The 23,895-nt window shown below is 33.5% G+C and overlaps 2 protein-coding genes across 4 annotated transcripts in view; both read right to left on the minus strand.

The window, feature by feature from the left end:
- The window catches only part of LOC141519054 (olfactory receptor 4C15-like), a 35,529-nt gene extending 12,565 nt beyond the window's left edge, over positions 1–22,964 (minus strand). The window contains exons 1-2 of the mRNA XM_074231524.1: positions 22,875–22,964; positions 211–330 (exon numbers count right to left, since the gene is read on the minus strand). The gene's annotated coding sequence lies outside the window, so the exon portion shown is untranslated. The remainder of the gene's footprint in view (positions 1–210; positions 331–22,874) is intronic.
- Positions 12,922–23,417, minus strand: LOC141519055 (olfactory receptor 4C11-like). 3 transcript variants are annotated; one of them, XM_074231527.1, is made up of 3 exons: positions 22,875–22,954; positions 18,418–18,454; positions 12,922–16,556 (listed from the first exon to the last, which is right to left on the minus strand). In XM_074231527.1, the coding sequence occupies exon 3, from the start codon at positions 16,549–16,551 to the stop codon at positions 15,631–15,633; it is 921 nt and encodes a 306-aa protein (XP_074087628.1). In that variant the 5' UTR covers positions 16,552–16,556; positions 18,418–18,454; positions 22,875–22,954; the 3' UTR covers positions 12,922–15,630. The 3 variants fall into 3 exon arrangements, with proteins under 3 accessions (XP_074087628.1, XP_074087627.1, XP_074087626.1); XM_074231526.1 differs by lacking the exons at positions 18,418–18,454; positions 22,875–22,954 and adding an exon at positions 23,091–23,417; XM_074231525.1 differs by lacking the exon at positions 18,418–18,454 and having other exon boundaries at positions 22,875–22,962.
- Positions 23,418–23,895: the final 478 nt, after the last annotated feature.

A 23,895-nucleotide genomic window follows, 5' to 3' on the forward strand; every position in this document is an offset into this window, starting at 1 on the left:
GTAAATAGAAAAATAAAACAGCTCTTTAAAAACTGAATTGAACAATTGGAAAAATAGATTTAAATCTAAATGAAAGTAATGAGTCCTAGAAGAATATACTTGGACTAATGGAAGCTAAAGACTCCATGAGACACTAAGTTTTTAATCCAAATTTTTAAAAATAAAATATATAGATAATGCAAAAAACCATATTTGTAAAAAATAACTCACCTGGAAAATAAATCCAGGAGAGATAATTTAAAAATTATTAAACTTCTTGAAATCCCAGATGAAATGAAGAGCCTGGATAATATTCTTCAGGAAATTGTCAAAGAAAGCAGCCCTGATGTCCTGGAAACAAAGGACAAAATAAAGAATTCAGAAAGGGATCCCAAATGGAAAATGTCAAGAAGCACTTTGAACACATGCTAGAATCATCAGATCAAGGGGAAAATTCTGCAAGGGATGATAAAGAAGAAATTCTATCACAAAGGAGACATGTTCAGCATTACATAGGTCCTGGTTCTATCAACATTAAAGGAATATCAGACCAGGAATATGATATTCTGGAATGCAAGGGAGCATGGATTACAACCAAGAATCAATCTGAGCAAAACAGAGCAGACTCTTTCAGGGGAAAAGATGGATATTTAAGTAAATAGGTGACTTTAAAACTTTGTTGATGAATATTTTATCTTCAAATAGAAGACTCAAGAGGTCCATAAAAAGATAAATAGAAGAAAAGACAAAGATTGGTATTTCAGTAAGATTATACTGATTACATCCCTATATGGGAGGAAGATTCTCATAAATCTTTAGAATTATAATAATATTATAGGGAGTACACTTGGGTTGAAGGTACAGTCCTAAGTTGATCTTGATGAAATGATTGAAAAAAAGACATAAATAATGTAGGGGTTATAATAAGACAGAAGGAAGTGGGAGACAGTATCTGGTAAATTATATCACATGAAGAGGCACAAAGTATGTATTATAAGCATAGTAAAGGAAGGTGGGGATGGACTCATACTCTCATCAGATTTGGTTCAAAACTAGAATAACAGATACACTCAGTCACATTTAGAAATGTGTCTTCCATTTCAGTTATTAGAAGAGTGGAGAGTGAGGGTAAAGGGAAAGAGGGACTGATAGAAGAGAGGGAAGGAAGAACGATGAAACGTAAATGATGAAAATAAGGGAGGATGGCTAACAGAAGGGGGATAGATTGAGGGAGGTGGATAAAAGGAGGAAAATACTATAAACAGAGGGAAGAAAACATGGAGAGTAATAAAGAGTTAAAAATTATAACTATGAATGTAAATGGGATGAACTATCTCATAAAATGGAAATAGATAGAAGAGTGCATTAAAAATTATAATACTATAACATGTAGTTTATAAAAAACACATTTGAAGCACAGAGTTACACACAGAGTAAAAGTAAAAGGCTGGACTGATTATAATACGCTTCAGTTGAAATAAAAACAAACAAACAAAACAAAACAAAAAACAGTAATAGCAATCCTTAGCTCAGACTAAGTAATTGCAAAAGTAAATCTCATTCAAAGGGATAAGGTAAGAAATTATATCCGTCTAAACACTAACAAAGACAATGAAATAATTTCAATATTAATCATATATACTCCAAGAGTAATGGTATCTATATTCTTAGAAGAGAGAAACTAAATGAATTATAGAAAGAGAGAGATGAAAAAACTATTCTGGTGGTGGACCTCAATCTACCTCTCTCAGAATTTTTTACTTACTTTTTTATTTTCATCCATTTGAATATGCATATGTCCAAAGTAAAAAATTTCCCTCCATCTTCCCTTCCTACCCCACTCCCCTCAGCAAGAAACAGTTAGGTTAGCATTGTACAAACATATTTTGGTAAACATGCATACAGATTTTTTAAACTGATCAGTAGCTTCTGAAAGGTTGTTTTTTGCATATGTTTTGTTTTGTTTTATTTTTCTTCTTCTAAAAGGGGATAATATAGTCCATCACCAATCTAATACAGTTGTCTCAGCTCTCTAGACTGCTGAGAGGAGCTGCTTCCTTCAAGGTTGTTCCATCTCACAATGTTGTTATTTATTTGGACATTGTTCTCTTGGTTCTCCTTCCTTAGGTCAGCATCAAATCTCACAAGTCATTCCATGCTACTCTAGAGTCTGACCATTTATGGTTTCTTATAGAACAATAGTATCCCATGGTATTCATGTACCATAACTTTTTTTAGCCATTCCCCAATTAATGGGTATCCCCTCAATTTATAATTCTTTGCCACTACAAAAAGAGCTGCTATGAATATTTTGGAACATGTGGGACTTTTCCCACTTTTTTACAATTTCTTCTCAATATAATCCTAGAATTGGAATTGCTGGATCAAAGGGAATGAACAGTTTTATTGCTCTTTGGGAATAGTTCCATATTGCTCTCCAGAAAGTCAGATCTGTTCACAACTCCACCAGCAATGCATCAATGTCCCAATCCTCCCACAACCTCTCCAACATTGATCAGCTTCTCTTTTTCTCATCTGGGCTAATCTAATAGGTGTGAGATGATATCTCATTGTTGTTTTAATTTGAATTTTTTCAAATCAATAATGACTTGGAGCATTTTATTTCATATGATTATAAATAGCGTTACTTTCTTTATTTGAAAACTGTGTTCATATCCTTTGACTATTAATAAACTGGGGAATGAGTGGTGACCGTATAGATGTAAATATAAATTCTCTTCATATTTGAGAAATGAGACCTTTATCAGAATTCATGGTTGTGAAGATTGTTTCAAAATTTTCTGCTTTTCTTCTAATTTTGGAAGCTTTGATTTTATTAGTGCAAAACATTTTTAAATTGAATATAGTCAAAATAATTCATGATTTTGCCGTTTATAATTTGTGCTAAATCTTATTTGGTGATAAATTTATCTTTTTTTTCATAGATCAGATAGAGCACTTTGGACTTTTAATTTATCAATGGTATCGTGCTTTATTTCTAAATCCTGTTCCCATTTTGGTCTTATTTTGGTATAGGGTGTGAGATGTGAATCTATGCCTAGTTTTTGCCACACTATTTTCAATTTTCCCATGAATTTTTGTCAAATGGGGAGTTCTTATCCTAGAAGTTGATGTCTTTGGGTGTGTCAAATAGTAGATCACTGTATACATTTACTGTAGTTTCTTTTGAACCTATCCTAATCCACTGGTTCATTACTCTATTTCTTAACCAGTACCAGTCAGTTTTGATGACTGCCGCTTTATTGTATTGGATGAGATTTGGAAGAACTAAGCCAACGTCCTTTACATTTTTTTCATCAGTTCCCTTTTTATTTTTGCCCTTTTATTGCTCCAAATGAATTTTCTTTCTATTTTTTTAGCTTAGTAAAGTAGTTATTTGGTAATTTGATTGGTATGGCACTGAATAAGGAATTTAATTAGGGTATAATTGCCATCATTATTATATAAGTTCGACCTAACCATGAACATTTGACATTTTCCTTTTACTTTAATCAGACTTTATTTGAGAGAGGAGAGCTTTGTAATTGTGTTCATACAGTTTCCAAATTTGTCTTGAAATTCCCAAATATTTAATGTTGTCTATAGTTATTTCAAATGGAATGTGTCTTTCTATATTTTGTTCTTAGGCTTTGTTGTTCATATATAGAAATGCTGATGATGTATGTGGGTTTATTTTATATCCTGTTACTTTGCTGAGTTTGTTAATTGATTCAAGGAGTTTTTTAGATGATTTTCTTAGATTCTCTATGTATACCACCATTTCATCTGCCAAGAGTGAAAGTTTTGCTTCCTCATTGCCAACTCTGATTCTTTTAATTTCTTCTTCCTCTCTTAGTGCTACTACTAGCATTTCTAATACTATATTGAATAGTAAGGGTGATAATGGGTATCCTTATTTCACACATAAATTTGTTGGAAATTCTCTCAGTTTATTCCTATTAAATATAATATTTGTTGATGTTTTAGATAGATACTCTTTATTATGTTTAAGGAAAATTCCATTTATTTCTAAAATTTCTAGTGTTTTTAATAAGAATGTATGTTGTGTTTTATTACAGACTTTTAAAGCGTCTATTGAGATATTCATATGATTTCTGGTGGTTTTACTACTGAAATGTTTAAAAATGTTGAGTGTTTTTCTAATGTTGAACCATCCCTGGCTACCTGTTAGAAATCCAAACTGATCATGGTGTATTATCCTGGTAATAACTTGTGATAGTCTCATTGCCAAAATTTTATTTAAGATTTTTGTATCAATATTCATTAGGGAGATTGGTCTATAATTTTATTTGTCTGATTTGGTTCTTCTTGATTTAGGTAACAGTTCCATGTTGCTGTCATGAAAGGATTTTGGCAGAACTACTTACTCTTCTATTTTTTAAAATAGTTTATGTAGAATAGCAATTAATTTTTCCTTAAATGTTGGTAAAATTCACTTGCAAATTCTTCTGGATCTGGACACTTTTTCCTTAGGGAATTTATTTATGGTTTTCTCAATTACTTTTTTTTTTCTGAAATGGGGTTATTAGAATAATTATTCCCTCTTCTTTTAATCTGAGCAGTTTGTAGTTTTGTAAATATTCATCCATTTTACTCAGTTGTCCAATTTATTGGCACATAGTTTGACTCATAATTATCACTTTAGTTTTGTCCTCATTGGTGGTCAGTTCACCCTTTTCATTTTTGATAGTGGTAATTTGGTTATTTTCTTTCTTTTTTAATCATATTTACAAGAAGGTTGTCATATTAATGATTTTTCATAAAACCAACTCAGTTTTCTATATGAGATCAATGGTTTTCCTGTTTTCCATTTTATTAATACCTCACTTGATTTTCAGAATTTCTAATTTAGTATTTAATTTGTACTTTTCCTAGCTTTCACATACCCAGTTCATTGATCTCCTCTTTCTCTATTTTATTCATATGAGTATTTAGAGATATAAAGTTTCTCTTCCAAATTGCCTTGGTTGTATCCCATAAATTTTAATCAAATGTCATTATTATCATTTTCTTGGATATGATTATTGATTATTCCTGTTATTTGTTGTTTGGTCTACCAATTATATAATATGAAGTTATTTAATTTCCAATTTTTTCTTGCTTTATTTTTCCCTGATGCTTTATTACAAGTAATTTTTATTGCATCATGATCTGAGAAGTGTTTATTTAATTTCTGTATTTCAGTTTAATGTTTTTGTGACCTAATACATGGACAATATTGGTGAAGGTGACATATACTGCTGAGAAAAAGTTATATTCATTCCTATCCCCATTAAGTTGTCTCCAGAGATTTATCATATCTAAGTTTTCTAAGATTTCGTTCGCCTTCTTAAGTCCCTTTTTATTTATTTTGTTGCTAGATTTATCTAGTTCTGAGAGAGGGAGATTGAAGTTAAACTTAGGCTCTCTATTTCTCTTTATAATTCACTCTGCTTATCCTCTAGGAATCTGGATGCTATAACACTAGGTGCATACAGGTTTAGTAATAATATAACTTCATTATCTAGAGTCCCTTTTAAGAAGATGTAGTTTCCTTCCTTGTCCCTTTTCATGAGATTGATTTATGCTTTTATTTTGTCTCAAATTAGTATCGCTACCCCAGATTTTTTACTTCTTCTGAGGAATAATATATTTTGCTCCACCTTTTCCTTTTATCCTGTGTGTAAGTCTTGGGTGCAAATGTGTTTCTTGAAAACAACATATTGTAAGACGTTGGTTTTTATTCATTCTGCTAATCATTTCTATTTATGGGACAGGTCATCCCATTGACATTTATAGTTAAGATGAATAATTCTGAATTTCTCTCCGTGCTATCTTTCTCTAGTTATATTTATCCCTTTCCTCTCATTCCTCTTCACAAAATCTTTTCTACCTTTCCTCATTGACTTTTAATTTAAAAATCTAACTTTCTGTTTATTTTCACTTACACCTTCCATTCCTTTTTATCAGGCCCCTCTTCCTTCATCTTTCCCTTTCCCAGTAACTCCCTTCCCTGTAGATCAAGTTAGATTTTTAAACCCAAATGGGAATATAACTTATTCCCTCACTGGGCTAAATCTATTGAATAGAAATTACTCAGCATTCACATTCTTCTTTTCCAACTAAAATTATAAATCTTTGTGCCATTTCCCTTGTTGTTATGTATTGCTCTAATATTATTAATCAGGTATCATCAATCGTGGTTAGATTATTTGATTTTTTTTAAATATTTGCAAAGCAAATGGGGTTAAGCGGCTTGACCAAGGCCACATACCTAGGTAATTATTAAGTGACTGAGGGCAGATTTGAGCTCAGGTACTCCTGACTCCACGGCCATTGCACTACCCACTATGCTAACCTAGCCACCCCAGAATTCTACCAAACATTTAAGGAAAAATTAATTCCTATTCTACAAAAACTATTTAAAAAATATTAGACTAAGAAATTCTGCCAAATATGTTTTATGATACCAACATGGTGCTGATACCTAAACCAGGAAGAATCAAAACAGACAAAGGAAATTATAGACTAATCTCTGTAATGAATTTTGGTGTAAAATTCTTAAATAAAAATTTGGCAAAGAGAATATAGCAAGTTATTACCAGGATAATACACCATGATCAGGTTGGATTTATAACAGGGAAGGTTCAAGATTAGGAAACCACTCCGCATAATTAAACATTTCAACAGTAAAACCAACAGAAATCATATGATTATCTCAATAGATGCTGAAAAATTCTTTAATAAAATACAACATACATTCCTAATCAAAACACTAGAAAGTTTAGGAATAAATGGAGTTTTCTGTAAAATAATAATAAAAATAATAAAATAATAAAATCTATCTAAAAATCAACAAATATTATATTTTATAGGAATAAACTCACAGCATTTCTAATAAATTCAGGTGTGAAATAAGGATATCCATTATCAGGATTACTATTTAATATAGTATTAAAAATGCTAGCAGTAGCAATAAGAGAAGAAAAAGAAATTCAAGAAAGCCGAATTGTCAATGAGGAAGCAAAACTTTCATTCTTTGCAGATGAAATGATAAAGAACCTGAGAAAATCATCTAAAAAAGTCCTTGAAACAATTAACATACTCAGCAAAGTAGCAGGATATAAAATAAACCCACATAAATCATCAGCATTTCTATATATGAACAATGAAGCCCAAGAACAAAAGATAGAAAGAGACCTTCCATTTGAATTAACTGTAGACAACATTAAATACTTGGGAATCACAAGACAAAGCTGGAAACTGTATGAACACAATTGCAAAGCACTTCTCACACAAATAAATTCGATATAAAAAATTGAAAAAATATCAATTGCTTATGGATAAGTGTAGCTAATATCATAAAAATGAGAATTCTACCCAAATTAAATTCTTCAATGCCATATCAATCAAACTACCAAATAATTATTTTAACAAGCTAGAAAAAATAGTGTCAAAATTCATCTGCAGCAACAAAACATGTAAAATGACAAGGAAATTAATGGGAAAAAATATAATGGAAGATGGCCTTGCTCTAACAGATACAAATCTATACGTCAAAGCAGTAGTCATCAAAACTACACATACTCAGTTAACTTATAAAACATCTAACCTTTGAAGTAATCAAAGGGGGAAAGGGTAGGGGAGCAGAGAAAGGGAAGGGAGGCAGGAGAAATAACTAAAGGAATGGAAGGGAAAAGGGAAAAAGGGAAAGGGGAAAGAAAAGGGAGGGTGTGATATAGGAGAGCAAACACACTGAAGGGGGTTGTTTTCAGAAACAAATGACTGGGGAATATGGATAAAAGTAGGGGAAAGGGGCAAAAATACAAACAGAGGGAAGATAGCACAGAGGGCAATAAAGTAATCATAACCTTGAATGTGAATGGGATGAACCCTCCCTTAAAATGCAAGCAAATAGCAGAGTGGCTTAAAAACCAGAATCCTACAATATGCTGCTTACAAGAAACTCATTTGAAGCAGATATATATATATATATATATATATATATATATTTATATATATATATATATATATATATATATGTATATACATATATATATGTATATATATACATATATATATATATATGCATTGTAAAAGGTTGGAGCAAAATATATTTTGCTTCAGCTGAAGTAAAAAAAAAAGCAGGGGTAGCAATACTTATCTCAGACAAAGCAACAGCAAAAATAGCGTTAAAAGAAATAAGGAAGGAAACTTTATCCTCCTAAAAGATACCATAGACAATAAAGTCATTTCAATATTGAATATATATGTGTCCAGTGGGACAGCATCCAAATTCTTAGAGGAGAAGCTGAAAGAACTACAGGAAGACATAGACAGCCAAAACTCTACTAGTGGGAGACCTAAACCTCCTGCTATCAGATCTAGATAAATCAAATCATAAACCAAACAAGAAAGAAATTAGGGAGGTAAATAGATTGTGAGGAAACTTAGATGTGGTAGACTTATGGAGGAAACTGAATGGAGATAAAAAGGAATATACCTTTTTCTCTGCAATACATGGAACTTATACAAAAACTGACCATGTACTAGGACATCAAAACCTAGTGATCAACTGCAGAAAGGCAGAAATAGTGAATACATCTTTCTCAGATCACAATGCAATAAAAGTCATATTCAATATTGGGCCAAGCAGATATAGACCCAGAACAAATTGGAAACTGAGTAAACTCATTTTAAAAAATGAGTGGACCAAAAAACAAATTATAGAAAGAATTAACCATTTCATCCTAGATAATGATAATAATGAAACAGCATACCAAATCCTATGGGATGAATTGAAAGCAACTCTCAGGGGATATGTTATAGCTCTAAATGCTTATATGAATAAATTGGAGAAAGAGGAAATCAATGAACTAAACATGCAACTAAAAAAATTAGAGAAAGAACAAATCAAAAATCCCCAATCAAATACCAAATTAGAAATTCTAAAAATTAAAGGAGAAATTAATAAAATTGAAAGCAAAAAACTATTGAATTAATAAATAAAACCAAAAGTTGGTATTATGGAAAAAACAATAAAATTGATAAATCTCTGGTCAATTTGATTAAAAAAGAAAGAAAACCAAATTGCTAGTATCATAAATGAAAAAGGTTAAATGAAGAAGAGATTAAATACCTAAACAACCCTATCTCAGAAAAAGAAATTCAACAAGCCATTACTGAACACTCTAAAAAAAATCTCCAGGGCCTGATGGATTCACAAGTGAATTCTACCAAACATTTAAGGAACAATTGATTCCAATCCTATATAAAATCTTTGGAAAAATAGGGAAAGATGGAACTCTGCCTAACTCTTTCTATGGAACCAATATGGTACTGTTACCTAAAACAGGAAGAGTTAAAACAGAGAAAGAAAATTATAGACCTATCTCCCTGATGAATATAGATACAAAAATCCTAAATAAAATCTTAGCAAAACGATTACAACATGTCATCACTAGGATAATACATTATGATCAAGTAGGATTTATTCCAGGAATGCAGGGTTGGTTCAATATTAGGAAAACTGTTAGTATACTCAATTATATCAACAACAAACCTATCAGGAATCATATGATCATATTAATAGATGTTGAAAAAGCTTTTGACAATATACAAAATCCATTCCTATTAAAAACACTAGAGAGCAATTCCCAATAAGATCAGGGGTGAAACAAGGGTGCCCACTATCACCACTACTATTCAATAATGTATTAGAAATGTTAGCATCAGCAATTAGAGAAGAAAAAGAAATCAAAGGAATTAGAATTGGGAAGGAAGAGACAAAACTTTCACTCTTCACAGATGACATGGTGGTCTACCTTTAGAATTCCCAAGAAATCATCTAAAAAAACTACTGGAAACAATTAGCAATTTTAGAAAAGTTGCAGGTTATAAAATAAACCCTCACAAATCCTCAACTTTTCTATATATGTCTAGCAAGATACAGCAGGAAGAGCTAGAAAGAGAAATCCCATTCAAAGTAACCTCAGACAATATAAAATAATGGGGAGTTTATTTGCCAAAACAGACTCAGAATCTTTTTGAAAACAATTATAAAACACTTCTCACAAAAATTAAATCAAATTTAAATAACAGGGCAAATATCAACTGCTCATGGATAGGTAGAGCTAATATAATAAAAATGACAATTCTACCAAAACTAAACTATCTGTTTAGTGCCCTACCAATCAAAATTCAAAAAATTACTTTAAAGTTAGAAAAAATTGTAAGTAAACTCATATGGAGAAATAAAAAGTCAAGAATTGCCAGGAGCTTAATGAAAAAAAAGTGTAAAAGAAGGTGACTTACCCCTACCTGAACTAAAATTATATTATAAAGCATCAGTCATCAAAACTGTTTGGCATAGTCTAAGAAATAGAGTGGTGGACCAGTGGAATAGACTAAGTGTAAAAGCAGGAGAGGATTATAGTAATTGGCTGTTTGATAAACCCAAAGAGTCCAGCCATTGGGATAAAAACTCTCTCTTTGATAAAAATTGCTGGGATAATTGGAAGTTAGTGTGGAAGAAACTTAGATTAGACCAACACCTCACACCCTTTACCAAGATAAGATCCAAATGGTTACAGGACATAGACATAAAAAACAATACTATAAGCAAATTAGAAGATCAAGGACTAGTTTACCTGTCAGATCTATGGAAAGGGGAACAGTTTATGACTGAGGAAGAGTTGGAGAACATCACCAAAAACCAATTAGATAATTTCAATTACATTAAATTAAAAAGTTTTTGCACAGATTAAACCAATGTACTCAAGATCAAAAGTAAGGTAGTAAATTGGGAAACAATGTTTACAACTAATGATTCTGAAAAAGGACTCATTTCTAAAATATACAGAGAACTGAATCATATTTTTAAAACAAAAAGCCGTTTCCCAATTGACAAATGGTCAAAGGATAGGCAAAGGCAATTTACAGATGAGGAGATCAAAGTATGAAAAATGCTCTAAATCATTAATTATTAGAGAAATGCAAATTAAAACTTCCCTGAGGTACCACCTCACACATCTCATATTGGCCAGTATGACCAGGAAGGATAATGATCATTGTTGGAAGGGATATGGGAAATCTGGGACACTATTACACTGTTGGTGGAGCTGTGAACTCATCCAACCCTTCTGGAGAGGTATTTGGAACTATGTCCAAAGGGCAACAAAAATGTGCATACCCTTTGACCAAGCAATACCACTACTGGGTCTATACCTTGAAGAGATGAGGAAAAAGGGTAAAAACATTACTTGTACAAAAATATTTATAGCAGCCCTGTTTGTGGTGCCAAAGAATTGGAAATCCAGTAAATGTCCTTCAATTGGGGAATGGCTGAGCAAACTGTGGTATATGTATGTCATGGAACACTATTGTTCTATTAGAAACCAGGAGGGATGGGATTTCAGGGAAACCTGGAGGGATTTGTATGAACTGATGCTGAGTGAGATAAGCAGAACCAGAAAAACACTGTACACCCTAACAGCAACATGGGGGTGATGTTCAGCCTTGAAGGACTTGCTCATTCCATCAGTGCAACAATTGGGAACAATTTTGAGCTGTCTGCAAAGGAGAGTACCACCTGTTTCCAGACAAGGAGCTGTGGAGTTTGAACAAAGTGCAATGACTATTCCCTTTAATTTAGAAAAAAAACAGATATTTTATTGTCTGATCTTGTTACCTCTTAGACTTCTCTTCTCTTATTTAAGGATATGATTTCTCTCTCATCACACCCAATTTGCATCAAGGTACAACATGGAAACAAAGTAAAGACTGACAGAGTGCTTTCTGTGGGGGGGAGGTAAGCAAGATTGGGGGGGGGAATTGTAAAACTCAAATAATATCTTTAATAAGAATAAATTTAAAGCCTTAAAAAGATATTTTTTTCTCCTTAAACTCATTAACTAACATTACATTGTCTTGTGTTTCATCTGATTAATTTTATTTCATTCTTTTATTTCTGATGATGTCTTTTTTTCCCTACTCAGATTCAGTAATGTGACCTTCAAAGAGTCTTTTATAGAAGTGACCTACTTTGGCACAGTGGATAAAGTCTGGGACTTGTTGTAAGGAAGACCTGATTCTGAATCTTGTCTCAGATGCTAACTAGTTACGAGACCAGAGTAAAATTTAAAACAGAAGAAAGAAACTGAACTTTCTGCCTTAGTTTCATCAGCAGTAAAATGAGAATAATAGTGATTATTATGATAACATTTCTCATAGCCTTTCTTGAATCAAGTGTATTAACATATAAAATAATTTATAAATCTTATAATTTCTAGCTGTTAATATTATTTAAATATATTATTATTACTATTATTAGTCACTAAAACAGGTATTCAAGTGGAGTCTATTATGAGAATATAAAGTACAGACCTATGTGCCAATCTGATGATCTCATGTCTACAATTGAATTTTGCTTCATTTCAATTGGATTTCAAATCAGAAGATGTCTTCTCCCTTCCAGGAAATTAGTAAGATCAGTAGCAAAATTAACATGAACAATACTTGAATTTTATGGCTTTTTATGGTCTGGACTGATTGAAACCTTTCTGGAAAATGAAGATCTTTTAACATCAGTCATGGTTTTGAGAATGAACTACGTAAGAAAGTTGTACAGAAAACTAACCGTATCCCTTGTCTCATCAAATGCCATTCTTCAAAACTTTCCTTCTGGGAAATAGATAGGTTATCCCAAAGCTTTTTTAGCTTGGGAATTTTTATAAAACTTTTGGAACTGGGACTTAAGGTGGTTAATAAAGTTATTATTAATTATCAGAATTCCAATTTCATGGACTTGAATGGGGCAGCAGTGTGCTGATAAATAATTAACTAGCTCTCTGCGAGAAAAGATACTTATACACAACAGATTTTTACGTTTAATTTGCAGTAGTAATATATCTTCCATGGCTTTCTTAAGTCCAGATAATCTAAAAAAAGAATGAATTGAGATGTGATTTATAGCATTTGGAAATTTATGCAGTTTAATTGCTCATGCAGAAAATTTAATAATATATTATTGTTCGCTTGAGCTAAATTCATTATATAACTGATGGAAATAGGATAGACACGAAGCCACAGTCTTCCCAAAACATGAGACTTTAAGACAATACTTTTGACTGTATAGAATTTTAGATTTCAGTGTTAAAGTGGTCTTAAAGATCAGCTGATGCAGTAACCGCATTCAATTCCTCCTAATAATCAAATGACACCATGAAACAATATGTGCAATTTTAAATAGAAATGTTTATTGAATTTCAGATTTTTGATATGTACTGTGATTGCATATCACCACATTGCTCCCTAAATTCCCAACCCCATAACTGGCAAAAACATGAAGAAACATCACCAAGCATACCTGGCATCACATCAACATCCAAATATAACGCACTTAATTGGTTATTTGGTCAATGGGGTGGCTTAGCTAGACCTAGGATGACTCTTCATTCTTCCAAGGCAAGCAAGGGCTATAATTCCATCTGCAGGTGCATTTTAGGTGACTTGAAAAGGCCTGAAAAGTGAGTTCCTTACTGAGTCGAGCCTAAATTCCACAAAATCAAACCTTCTTACCAAGACAGAGACTTAGAGGTAAACAATGAAGAATTTTCAATCAAATTTTCGAGGATTGACAGGCAAAGCTCGGCAGTATCAGAGTAGGAAAAACAAGTGGTTTAAGTTGTTCTTCCAACATATACTGACCTTGCGACTCTCCCTCTTTTCTCATGTAGAATTGGGGAAATTTTGATTTGATGGTCGTGAAGTTCCCATCCAAGTCTAAAATATTGATGGCACTTTTATTATCCCCTCTAGTTCTTGTAACGACATTCTCCTCTGTATATGGAATGGTTTTTAGAATTATCACAATATCAAATGCTAGTTGGTCAGTTCATAAGTAACATATACACCAAACCTTATCCTCCACTCTTATACAACAAACATTTTAAATTTTGTGCTTATGCTATTTTTATTTATTTTATAGTTTGTTTTAGTAGGCAATATGGGGAAGAGAAAGGAATGACCATTCAATCTTTTTTTTTTAAATGATATCACGTAAACATTTATTCTCCCAGAAGTACATTTTATTACATGGTACACAAACCATTTTTTCCTTAAATCTTCACATTGACTTAAATTCACATTGTATGTGGTATCATCCCTTTGGCTAATCTCATCATCTGACTGACAACTAGAATCAATTTTCCAGGTCCAATGTTGCATTTTCAAAGTTAGACAGAAGCAAATTAGAGATTAAACCAATGAAGCCAACGAGATACCAAACCAGTACAACAGCAGCTCATGACTGCAAAATAAAATAATTACATTGCATTCTAAGAATGACATCCTACCATCTGTCATGGAGAAAGCATTAATGCTTCTCTGACCACTCCCCAGGGCAAGCCCTTGCAGAACATCATTTTGCTTTCTAGATCCAAGAAATAGTTTGCTATCGCTTTATCAACTTAGCTGCTTTTGGCAAGACTTTGCCACCTGCCAGTAATAGCTACAACCAAAGGTATCAAGAATGGGGCAACCAGAGCTTAGCCCCAAATAGCCATCCCAGTCTTATATTCTTTCAACACTCTAGAAATAATCAAACCTGGCAATGTGTTAGCAGCACCAACAGGTTCTTATTGCCACTGTGCTATCTTTCATAGAAGAAATTAGAAAAGAGAAAAGAAAAATTAGTTTAACAAAATGAACCCTAATCTCAAACATGGTTGCAATTACATACACTATTCCTCAACCCCAAACCCCAACTGGGGAGTGAGCATCACAGATAGGAAAAGATCAGAGATTTAGGACTGGAAAGACAGGGAGATGCCAAGTAACCCAATCTCTCATTTTGGACCAGCAGTGAAGTTAAGTCACTTGCCCAAGGTCACACAGGCACCAACAACATAACGGGGGAAACCACCTTTCTTGAGAAGAGAGGTTAATCTCTATTTACATTATAAATAATGATTCTTAAAAGAGAAAATTTTTCTATCAGTAATCAGGCAACTCAAGGAATACCCACAGACAGTGAGAAGAAAAGAGCATCACCCAACCCCACCATAACAGAAACTGATATGTTCCACCTTAACTTTCAAAAACAGTAGAGAAAGAGAGAGAGAGAGAGAGAGAGAGAGAGAGAGAGAGAGAGAGAGAGAGAGAGAGAGAGAGAGAATCAAAGACAGACAGTCTTGATTTAAGAAATTTTGTCCCTGAGTAGAATCATCTCATATAGCTTATCCATCTCTCCCTCATCTGTTCCTTGTTCAGACTCTAATATTACATTGCTGGAGAGAGAGAGAGAGAGAGAGAGAGAGAGAGAGAGAGAGAGAGAGAGAGAGAGAGAGAGAGGACATAAACAGAGAAAGAGACAAAGAAAGAGGGAAATCCATGGTGGACTTCAATTTCCAACCATACCACATGGTGTCTCATATCCCTGTTTAACTGACACTGGCATTAGGACTATCAAGGTCAATCTCCTAGCTTTTAAGTAGATCTGGATACAAAGTCAGTGACATAAAGTTGTGAATATTGCTATTTGATTTTCAAAATTATTCTCAGGTATGCCCCCTCATGGTGAAAACAAATCCTTTATCTTCATATGGAGCTGAATTAGGTTTTTCATATACTGTTTGCTAGGTGGTCACTCATCTAAGATCCTATGAATCTCCTCCATAACTTCTTCATGGCATCTTTTACATCCTTGTTCCTCAGAGTATATATTAAAGGGTTGAGTAAGGGGGTGTCAATTGTGTAAAATACAGACACCAACTTGTCCACAGGGAATGTGGTTGGGGGTCGAGTGTATATGAATATGCAGGGTACAAAGAAGATAATGACCACAATGATATGGGAACTACAGGTAGATAAGGCTTTCCTCTTCCCTTCTGTGCTATGATTTCTCAGGGAATACAGGATAACAATGTAGGATATGATCAGTAATGCAAAGCTCACCATACATATAACTCCACTATTAGAGATAATGAGGAGATTTACCACATATGTGTCTGTGCAGGCTAGTCTCAACAGCGGTTGCAAGTCACAGAAATAATGGTCAATCCAATTGGGACCACAAAAGGGCAAACTTAAGGCAAGAAAGATTTGGGCAGTGGAGTGGATACATGAGCCCACCCAGGCCAAGCATACCAATATGCCACAGACCCTGCGACTTATAATAGTAGAATAGCGCAGTGGTTTACAGATGGCCACATAACGGTCATAGGCCATGAGGATGAGGAGGAAAATCTCCATGCAGCCAAAAAAATGGGCTGCAAATACTTGAGTCATACAATCATTGAAAGAGATGGTCTGATTCCCGGAAACACTGTCTCTGATGAGTCTGGGGGCGGTCGTAGTAGAAAAGCAGGCATCTGCAAAGGACAAATAGGAAAGGAAGTAGTACATAGGGGATCCAAGCGCAGGACTGGTCTTGATGGTCACAGCAATAAGTATGTTTCCCAAAATAGTTGCAAGGTAGAAAACAAAGAAAATAGCAAATACTATTTTCCGCATTTTTGGATCCTGCGTCAGTCCAAGGAGAACAAATTCGGTCACATTGGTCTGTATTTTCATGATTTCTGTGAATAGAGGAAGGATCCGAATGAGAATTACCGATAGGAAAAAGTTCAAAGGGAAGCATCATGAAAACAATTTCAATTGAATAAATACATTAAGATATTCCTAATTACCAGCTTAGAACCAGGGTTTCATTGTGGGAAGAATAAAGGCTTTGGGCTAAGAAAGAAACATGTTCACATCATCTGAGTAAAACACTGAAGCTCTTAATTCATTAAGCAATTCTCCAAATGACATGGTATTAGAAAAGAATACTACATCGGGAGTCAGAGGGACTGGGCTTAAGTACTACCTATATCAGTAATTGCTTTTACACGATTAGACCAATCAATTAATTTTCTGTTTCCTAGTTTACTCATATATAAAAAGAGGGGATTTTCGTTGATTCCTTCCTTAAATTCATAAATGTATAATACTATTCTTATGACCTTATTAGCAATTGATAATATGCATTGTTTAAATTAGGTTATATGCTGGTGTTTCACTGCACTGTTGAAATAACAGGTATTGATTAAAAGAAATGTATGAAAAGGGGCAGCTAGTTGGCATATTGGATAAAGCACTGGCCCTGTGGTCAGTAGTACCTGGGTTCAAATCCAGTTACAGACACTTAATAATTACCCAGCTGTGTGGCCTTGGGCAAGCCACTTAACCTCATTTGCCTTGTAAAATAAAAAAAAAAAAACAACTAAAAAATGAAACATTTGAAGGCCTTGTGAAAAGCCATCCCTGTCCTCCCAGAGTTTACTTTATAGATAGGAAATGTAACACATTCACAATGCACTAAATACAACACATACACAACATAATACAAATCATTTTAAAAGTCAAACATACTAATAACTGACAGATATTTACTAGAAGTTACATAGGAATTCTTTGTGACAGAAAAGAGGATGGAATGTATTCCAAATGTAAGAATGAACTATGGAAATGCAGGGATAATGGGAGAACATGGAAAGTCAAACAGAAGGAAATAAATCTCAGCATTGATATTAATATAATTAATTGTACTCTTCAAATGCACAGTTGACTTGGCCTTAGAGAGAAGAAGACAGCCAGAATCTATCACTTTCCATATTGTAAATTCCAGATATTTGGTGGTCAAAGTTTTAAGATTGTTCTAACAATCAATGTCATCATATGTTTATGTGAATTTATGTTAACCTTTCACACACACACACATGCGTGGACATGCTACCCAAGTCATAGAGCTAGAATGTGTCAGAAACAAGAATTGAACTCAACTTTTTCATAACATGAAGTTCAATAGTGGGTCAAGTCTCAGAGTCAGCTAGATCAGGGTTCTAATATTTTTGATATATTTAAACTGTGTAACCAAGGGCAAATCATTATCCTCTCAGACCCCCAGCAACTCTCTAAAGTGATTTACCAAATACAAAAAATATAAGGTGCTTCTACATAGAAAAGACTTGTTACTGCTGAAATCACAAGTCTGCTTATAAAATAAAAACAACTTGATATATATATATATATAAAACTATATATTTATATACATATATATACATATACATACACATATACATACACATATACATACACATATACATATACATATACGTATATATATATATATTAACATAAATTCTGCAGTACACCTTTCTTTTCTCAAGGAAAGTTTCACTCTGAAGTAAGTCTGAAGGTCTGAGTTCTGATCTGTCATTTACTATGTATTTGATATTAGTCAAGGTTTTAATCTCTATGTGCTCCAGTTTCATCAAAATGTAATAACACATGAGCAAATAGATTTCAAAGGCACCATTCAATACTCCAAATCTATAATCCCACTTAATTATATTAATCTAAGGCCAGTTAAAATAATTATCTTTAATCATTACTCACTTCATTTCTCTGTTTAAAAGATTGAATCCAAATTTTCCTAAAAACCGAAAAAAACAGATTGAGTGAAAGGTTTCTTATGGATTAATATTCCAAGGAGGAATGTTACATTCAAGAAGAGAGGAAGGGAAAAAAGGAAAGAAGGAAGTAACGTAATGAAGGAAGGAAGAGAGAGAGAGAGAGAGAGAGAGAGAGAGAGAGAGAGAGAGAGAGAGAGAGAGAGAGAGAAAGGGAGAGAGAGAATGAGAGAAAGAGAGAGAGATAAAGAAAGGGAGAGAATGGCAGAAAGATGGACGTTGGGATGGTAGGAAGGAAGCAAGGAAGTGAGAAAGAGAAAGCGAGAAAAATGAAGGTAAGTAAAGAAGCAGGGAGAAGAAAGGAAAGAATGGGGGAGGAAGGGAGGGAGGGAAAAAGAAGAAATGAAGGAAAGAATGGAGAAAAGGAGGCAAGAAAGAAAGAAAGAAAGGAAAAATGGAAAGAAAAAGGCTAGAACAGAAAGGAATAGTAATAGAGAGGAAGGGAGGGAGAAGAGATTTGTTCCAAATAGAAGAATGTGGTGGGGCAGCTAGGTGGCATTTGGGGCAGCTAGGTGGCCTAGTGGATAAAGCACCGGCCTTGGAGTCAGGAGTACCTGGGTTCAAATCCGGCCTCAGACACTTAATATAATTACCTAGCTGTGTGGCCTTGGGCAAGCCACTTAACCCCCTTTGTCTTGAAAAAAAAAAGGAATGTGGGTAAAAGGAAAAAAAAGATTTGGAAGATAGAAGCAGAGAGATCAAATTGTAAAAATAAATGCGGAAAGAAGGATAATACGTATAGTTTGCAAGTGAAAATTTTGTTCAAGTATCTTTTCTTTTAATTTGTACCTTGCTTGTTGTCATTGTGGGTTTATTTTACACAGTGTTATAAAGATTAGGCAGCTACTTCAGGCTCACATGCTTAGTCCTCTCTCCTGACCAAGTTGGAGTTACTTAAGGTTAGGTACCGCTGTATTAGCAGTGAAGGAAACAGAAAATCTATGGATAAAGGGACAGACACTTTGCCTATTCATTTTTCCTACCTTCAAATATCCCAGTCATCATCTCCCACATAATTGTTCAGCTGCTAGAAGGTGTTATATTTATTGTTTACTATTATCTCTTGATTTTTTGTTAATCAGCAAGAATACAGACTCAAAAGTGGTGGAGGGCCAATTAGGGGACATGACTTTTTAAAGTAACTCACCCATGTGACCTAAGATGGATCTCTCAATCTCTCTGAGTCCCAGTTTCCCCATCTGCAAATGAGAAAGCTTCACCAGATGATTTCAAACATCTCTTCTAGCTTCAAATTTGTGATCCTATGCATTTATCTGGGGAACTGTTCTTAGTTACTGCAACAATCAAACTGCTGGACTATTTGATTTTCCTTTTCCCTTTTCTTTCAGTATCTGCTCATTTTTTACCTTTCTGTCTTTCTTCTACTCACCCATTTTCAGAGTTCCTCTTATATCTTTCTTTGTTCATATATTTACACACACATGCATGCATACAAACACACACACATATGTATATATATAGAAAGAGGAGGGAGAGCAATATATAGAGAAGGGTAGAGAGAAAGAAAGAAAGAAACAGACAGAAAGACAGAGACAGAGCTAGAAACAAAGAGACAGAGACAGAGACAGATCCTTAGAGATATATGGTTGCAGAGATGCATACATACATACAGATAAATTTTTTCTATTCTCCACTTTAGTCCCCGCAATCCTTTCAGTAAATTAAGAATTTATACATTGTTAAATATTCATTAGGTAAAATATGATGTACCTTGTTCTCTATCTGAAAGGAAAATGAAAATGCTTGTACACATGTAAATATATATTTATATATATATATATATATATATATATATATGTGTGTGTGTGTGTGTGTGTGTCTTTTACATGTATGTGTTATATATGTATTGCGAACAGAATTTATATGCATTATAGTGATTTAATTAGAGAAGGTATCATCACTTTTATTGCATATACATTTTGGAGGAATTGAGGCATAATTAGACTAACTTAAATTGCTCCTCAATTGAGTTAGCAGATTCAAGAATCCCTGAGTATTCTCCCAGATTCATAGTATTTCCTCTATATCACAGTGTTTCAGAAAAGAGAGCATTTGTGATTCACCAATTTCGTTTCAGAGAAAGGCATCATTAGCAAAGGCAGAGGTACTTGGCAAAAGCAATATCTGCCCCCATTAATATTCCCCAAACAAATTTATTTCTGTTTTAAAGATTCTGTGTTTTTAGTAGATTTTCAATAAATATTTTATGCTTCCCAAACTAATTCAGGAAGGAAAGATTTTATCTATTTGATATCACAGATACCCAGAAAATTAAACGAAATAAAAGACATAAGGGAAAAATACACTTACATTTTTCATTTTTAGTTATTTGTAAGAACTAGAATATTTCTACTCATTTTCCTTTAAATTGGAGAATAGGGAACCCCCAAAATATAAACAGAACCATATTTGCTGAAAGGAGGGAGAGGATGAAAAATGTTTACATATATACACATGTGTTTATATGTATAGATTTACATACATATACATATGCATATTTTGTGCATACATCTCCATATCTCATATATATGTATATGTGTATGCATGCCTGTATGCTTGAACAAAGGAAGATAGAAAGAGGAACCACCCTGAAAACAGATAAAAAGAAGAAAGTGAGAAATGGGAAAACATAGGCAAGCCCTGAAAGATAAGGTAAAAGGAAAATCAAATAATCCAGGAGTTTGATTGTTGAAGTAACTAAGTACAATTCTGTAGCTAAGTTGACAAATTTAGGATCACAAATTGAAAGCTGAAAGGAATATTTTGAAACATCTAGTGTATCTTTCTCATTTGCAGATAGGGAAAATAAAGATTAGAGATTAAGGAATCCATACTATATCAAAAAAATTTTTTATAAAGTCTTTTAAAAGTCAATTAGTCCTCCAACCCTCTTTTGAGACTGTAGTCTTGCTGACCAAAAAAGTCATCTCTAAGTAGAATGTGCTTTGATATTTCCTGGATTTAAAAAGAATTAATAAGTAAAACATCTTCGGTCAGCTGGGCAATTGCCTAGAGGAGATGGTGACAGGGATGTTTGGAGGTAGTAAAATAAGAATAGGAAAATTATTCATTTCTTTATATGTATGCATTCACACATGTGCAAACATGTATAATATACTTCACAAAATCCATATGTTATCAAATGTGTGTTCATTTTGCAAGCATGAAGAAGAAAAAGGCAAAGAAGAAGGAAAGTATACATATACAAAGACAGATAAAAACAGCAAAGTTATAGAGTCAGAGGCAGGCAAAGGAAGATTGAGAGAAGCAGAGGAATTCAATCTCTATTCAGGAACATTAAATTATTTGATGTCAGCAGATTACAGTTATTCAGAAAACTAGTAAAATACGTTCTTTCATTGATAAGATAATTTTTTCTAAATCATTGCTTCTGCCGTTCTCTCCCTTTTCCAATCTTGCAATGATTTGTCGTTATCTATGAAATACAGATTCTGGTTTTGCATTCTCGATTTTTATTTTCCTTTATATCCTATGTTCTACTTCTACCTTTATATAGATAAATAAATGCAGGCAGGCAAGTCTTCCCAGTGTGACATTAACCTATGAAATGACAAAATTAGGAAGAAATAGAGAATAAGTGGTATTTAAGCCAAAGATAGAATTTTAAATAGGAAAATGGTGAATACTACAGAAAGGGGGGAAAAGTCTCTAATTAGAGGGCTCAGGAAAAAAGAAACTGATGAGGAAAAGTGATTTTAAATATGCTATTAAGGAATATTTTGAGCTTTCTGTATCTCCTTTTTATACTTAGGTACTCTAAGACTGAAGCACAGTAAAACAGAATTGCCCCTAGATAGTTATTTGGAGATTACAACTTTGAACTACTTTTCTGTCCCAAAAGCATCACCAAAGGGTCAAAGGTGACAAGAAAGGGCAACAAAAGAAGAATAACCAATCCACGAAAACACATACATCTCCCTCTAACTCCTTTAGTTTCTGAAGGAAATATAGGGATCTGGGGAAATGATCTTGACTGTGGCGCTTGATACACTAAATAATTACTCCACAAAGCCAAAATTGACATTTCTGTGTCAACTACATCTATAAGTCATCTCTTCATCATCATCATATTTTTCTATGGATTCAACAATATAGATGATATGCTTATAAGACATAAGGCAATATAAATGTCACTAACAGCATACTAAGAATTTAACTTTATGTTACCTTTTACTCAATTAAAAACAACAACAAGATTTTTTTTACCTATTTCTGCATTGGTTGGTAAAATACTGAACAAAGAGAATGAGAGCTCGATAGCATTTAATCCCAGCATTATTTTTCTGCACACCTGCCAGAAATATGATTAAAAATTTAATAAGAATAATGATGATAACTCACACTTTCCTCTTAGTCCTCTTTGTTAGCAGTAAACGTTCGGTGATTTAGGGTCACAGATGGAATTGTGAACCAGATCTGTGAATCTTGGAAATGTTTGCATAGACTTCTGTTGTCCCAAAAGACAAATGTGCACATATTTATGCTCTCAGGGACAGTATTGACACTACTGCAGTAAGAGTAAGGAGTAGAAAAATATAAAAAAAATTCAAAACTCACACAGTCACTTTTGCAAAATAAATCATTTCAAGTCTTCCATTTGCCAGGTCTAAGCAGCTTAGTGGAAATATCCCAAGTTCTTCAGAAGTTGCAACTTCTGTCTGTTCCAAAAATAGAAACCAAAAAGTTTTCTACAATCTGGGATCACTGCCCAGTCCTTGTCCTCAGGCTCCTTTCCAAAAGAGATGCTAAAATAGATTCTTATTCTTGCTAGGATAGGAACTGAGACTATTTTTCTGATCACATCTTAAAATTTCTACAAGAACCAAAGGTTTTTTGGAACTCAGGTAGTAACAACTCTGGGGCCCCATCCCTCTCTCACCCCAAGCTCCTTATCCACTCCTATCCTTAGAGCTAACTGTCTCTTCTGGTCAATCAAGTATTTATAGTAATTGCATCAAAGTTTATGAACTTGGGGAATGAACTTTCAACCTCCAAGGGACTGAGGGACATCACTTACAGCAAGAAATAATTAACTCAACTTTTGCAACTTCAGATTGTGCCAGAGCTGCCTTTACCTGGGAAAAAAATCATAAAGGAAAAAAAAATTGGGTCTTCAATGACTCTCTCCTCTCTGGTAAGAAGCATTCCCCTTATAAATGTCATTATTAGAAGGACATATACTGAATTCTGAAAGGTTTCTTTTCAGTAGCCTCAGAGTTTCTTCAGGTAAAGTCAAAAAATTATATGGGCTACTGTGTGTTAGAAAATGAACTAAGGAGTGGTTATGAAAATTAAAAAAAAAAACTTTCTTCGCAAAACACTTAGGGAGAGAAAAATCTGTCTATTTCTTGTTTTGAAAACT

Source organism: Macrotis lagotis, chromosome 3, assembly GCF_037893015.1.
Source record: "Macrotis lagotis isolate mMagLag1 chromosome 3, bilby.v1.9.chrom.fasta, whole genome shotgun sequence".
NCBI lineage: Eukaryota > Metazoa > Chordata > Mammalia > Peramelemorphia > Peramelidae > Macrotis > Macrotis lagotis.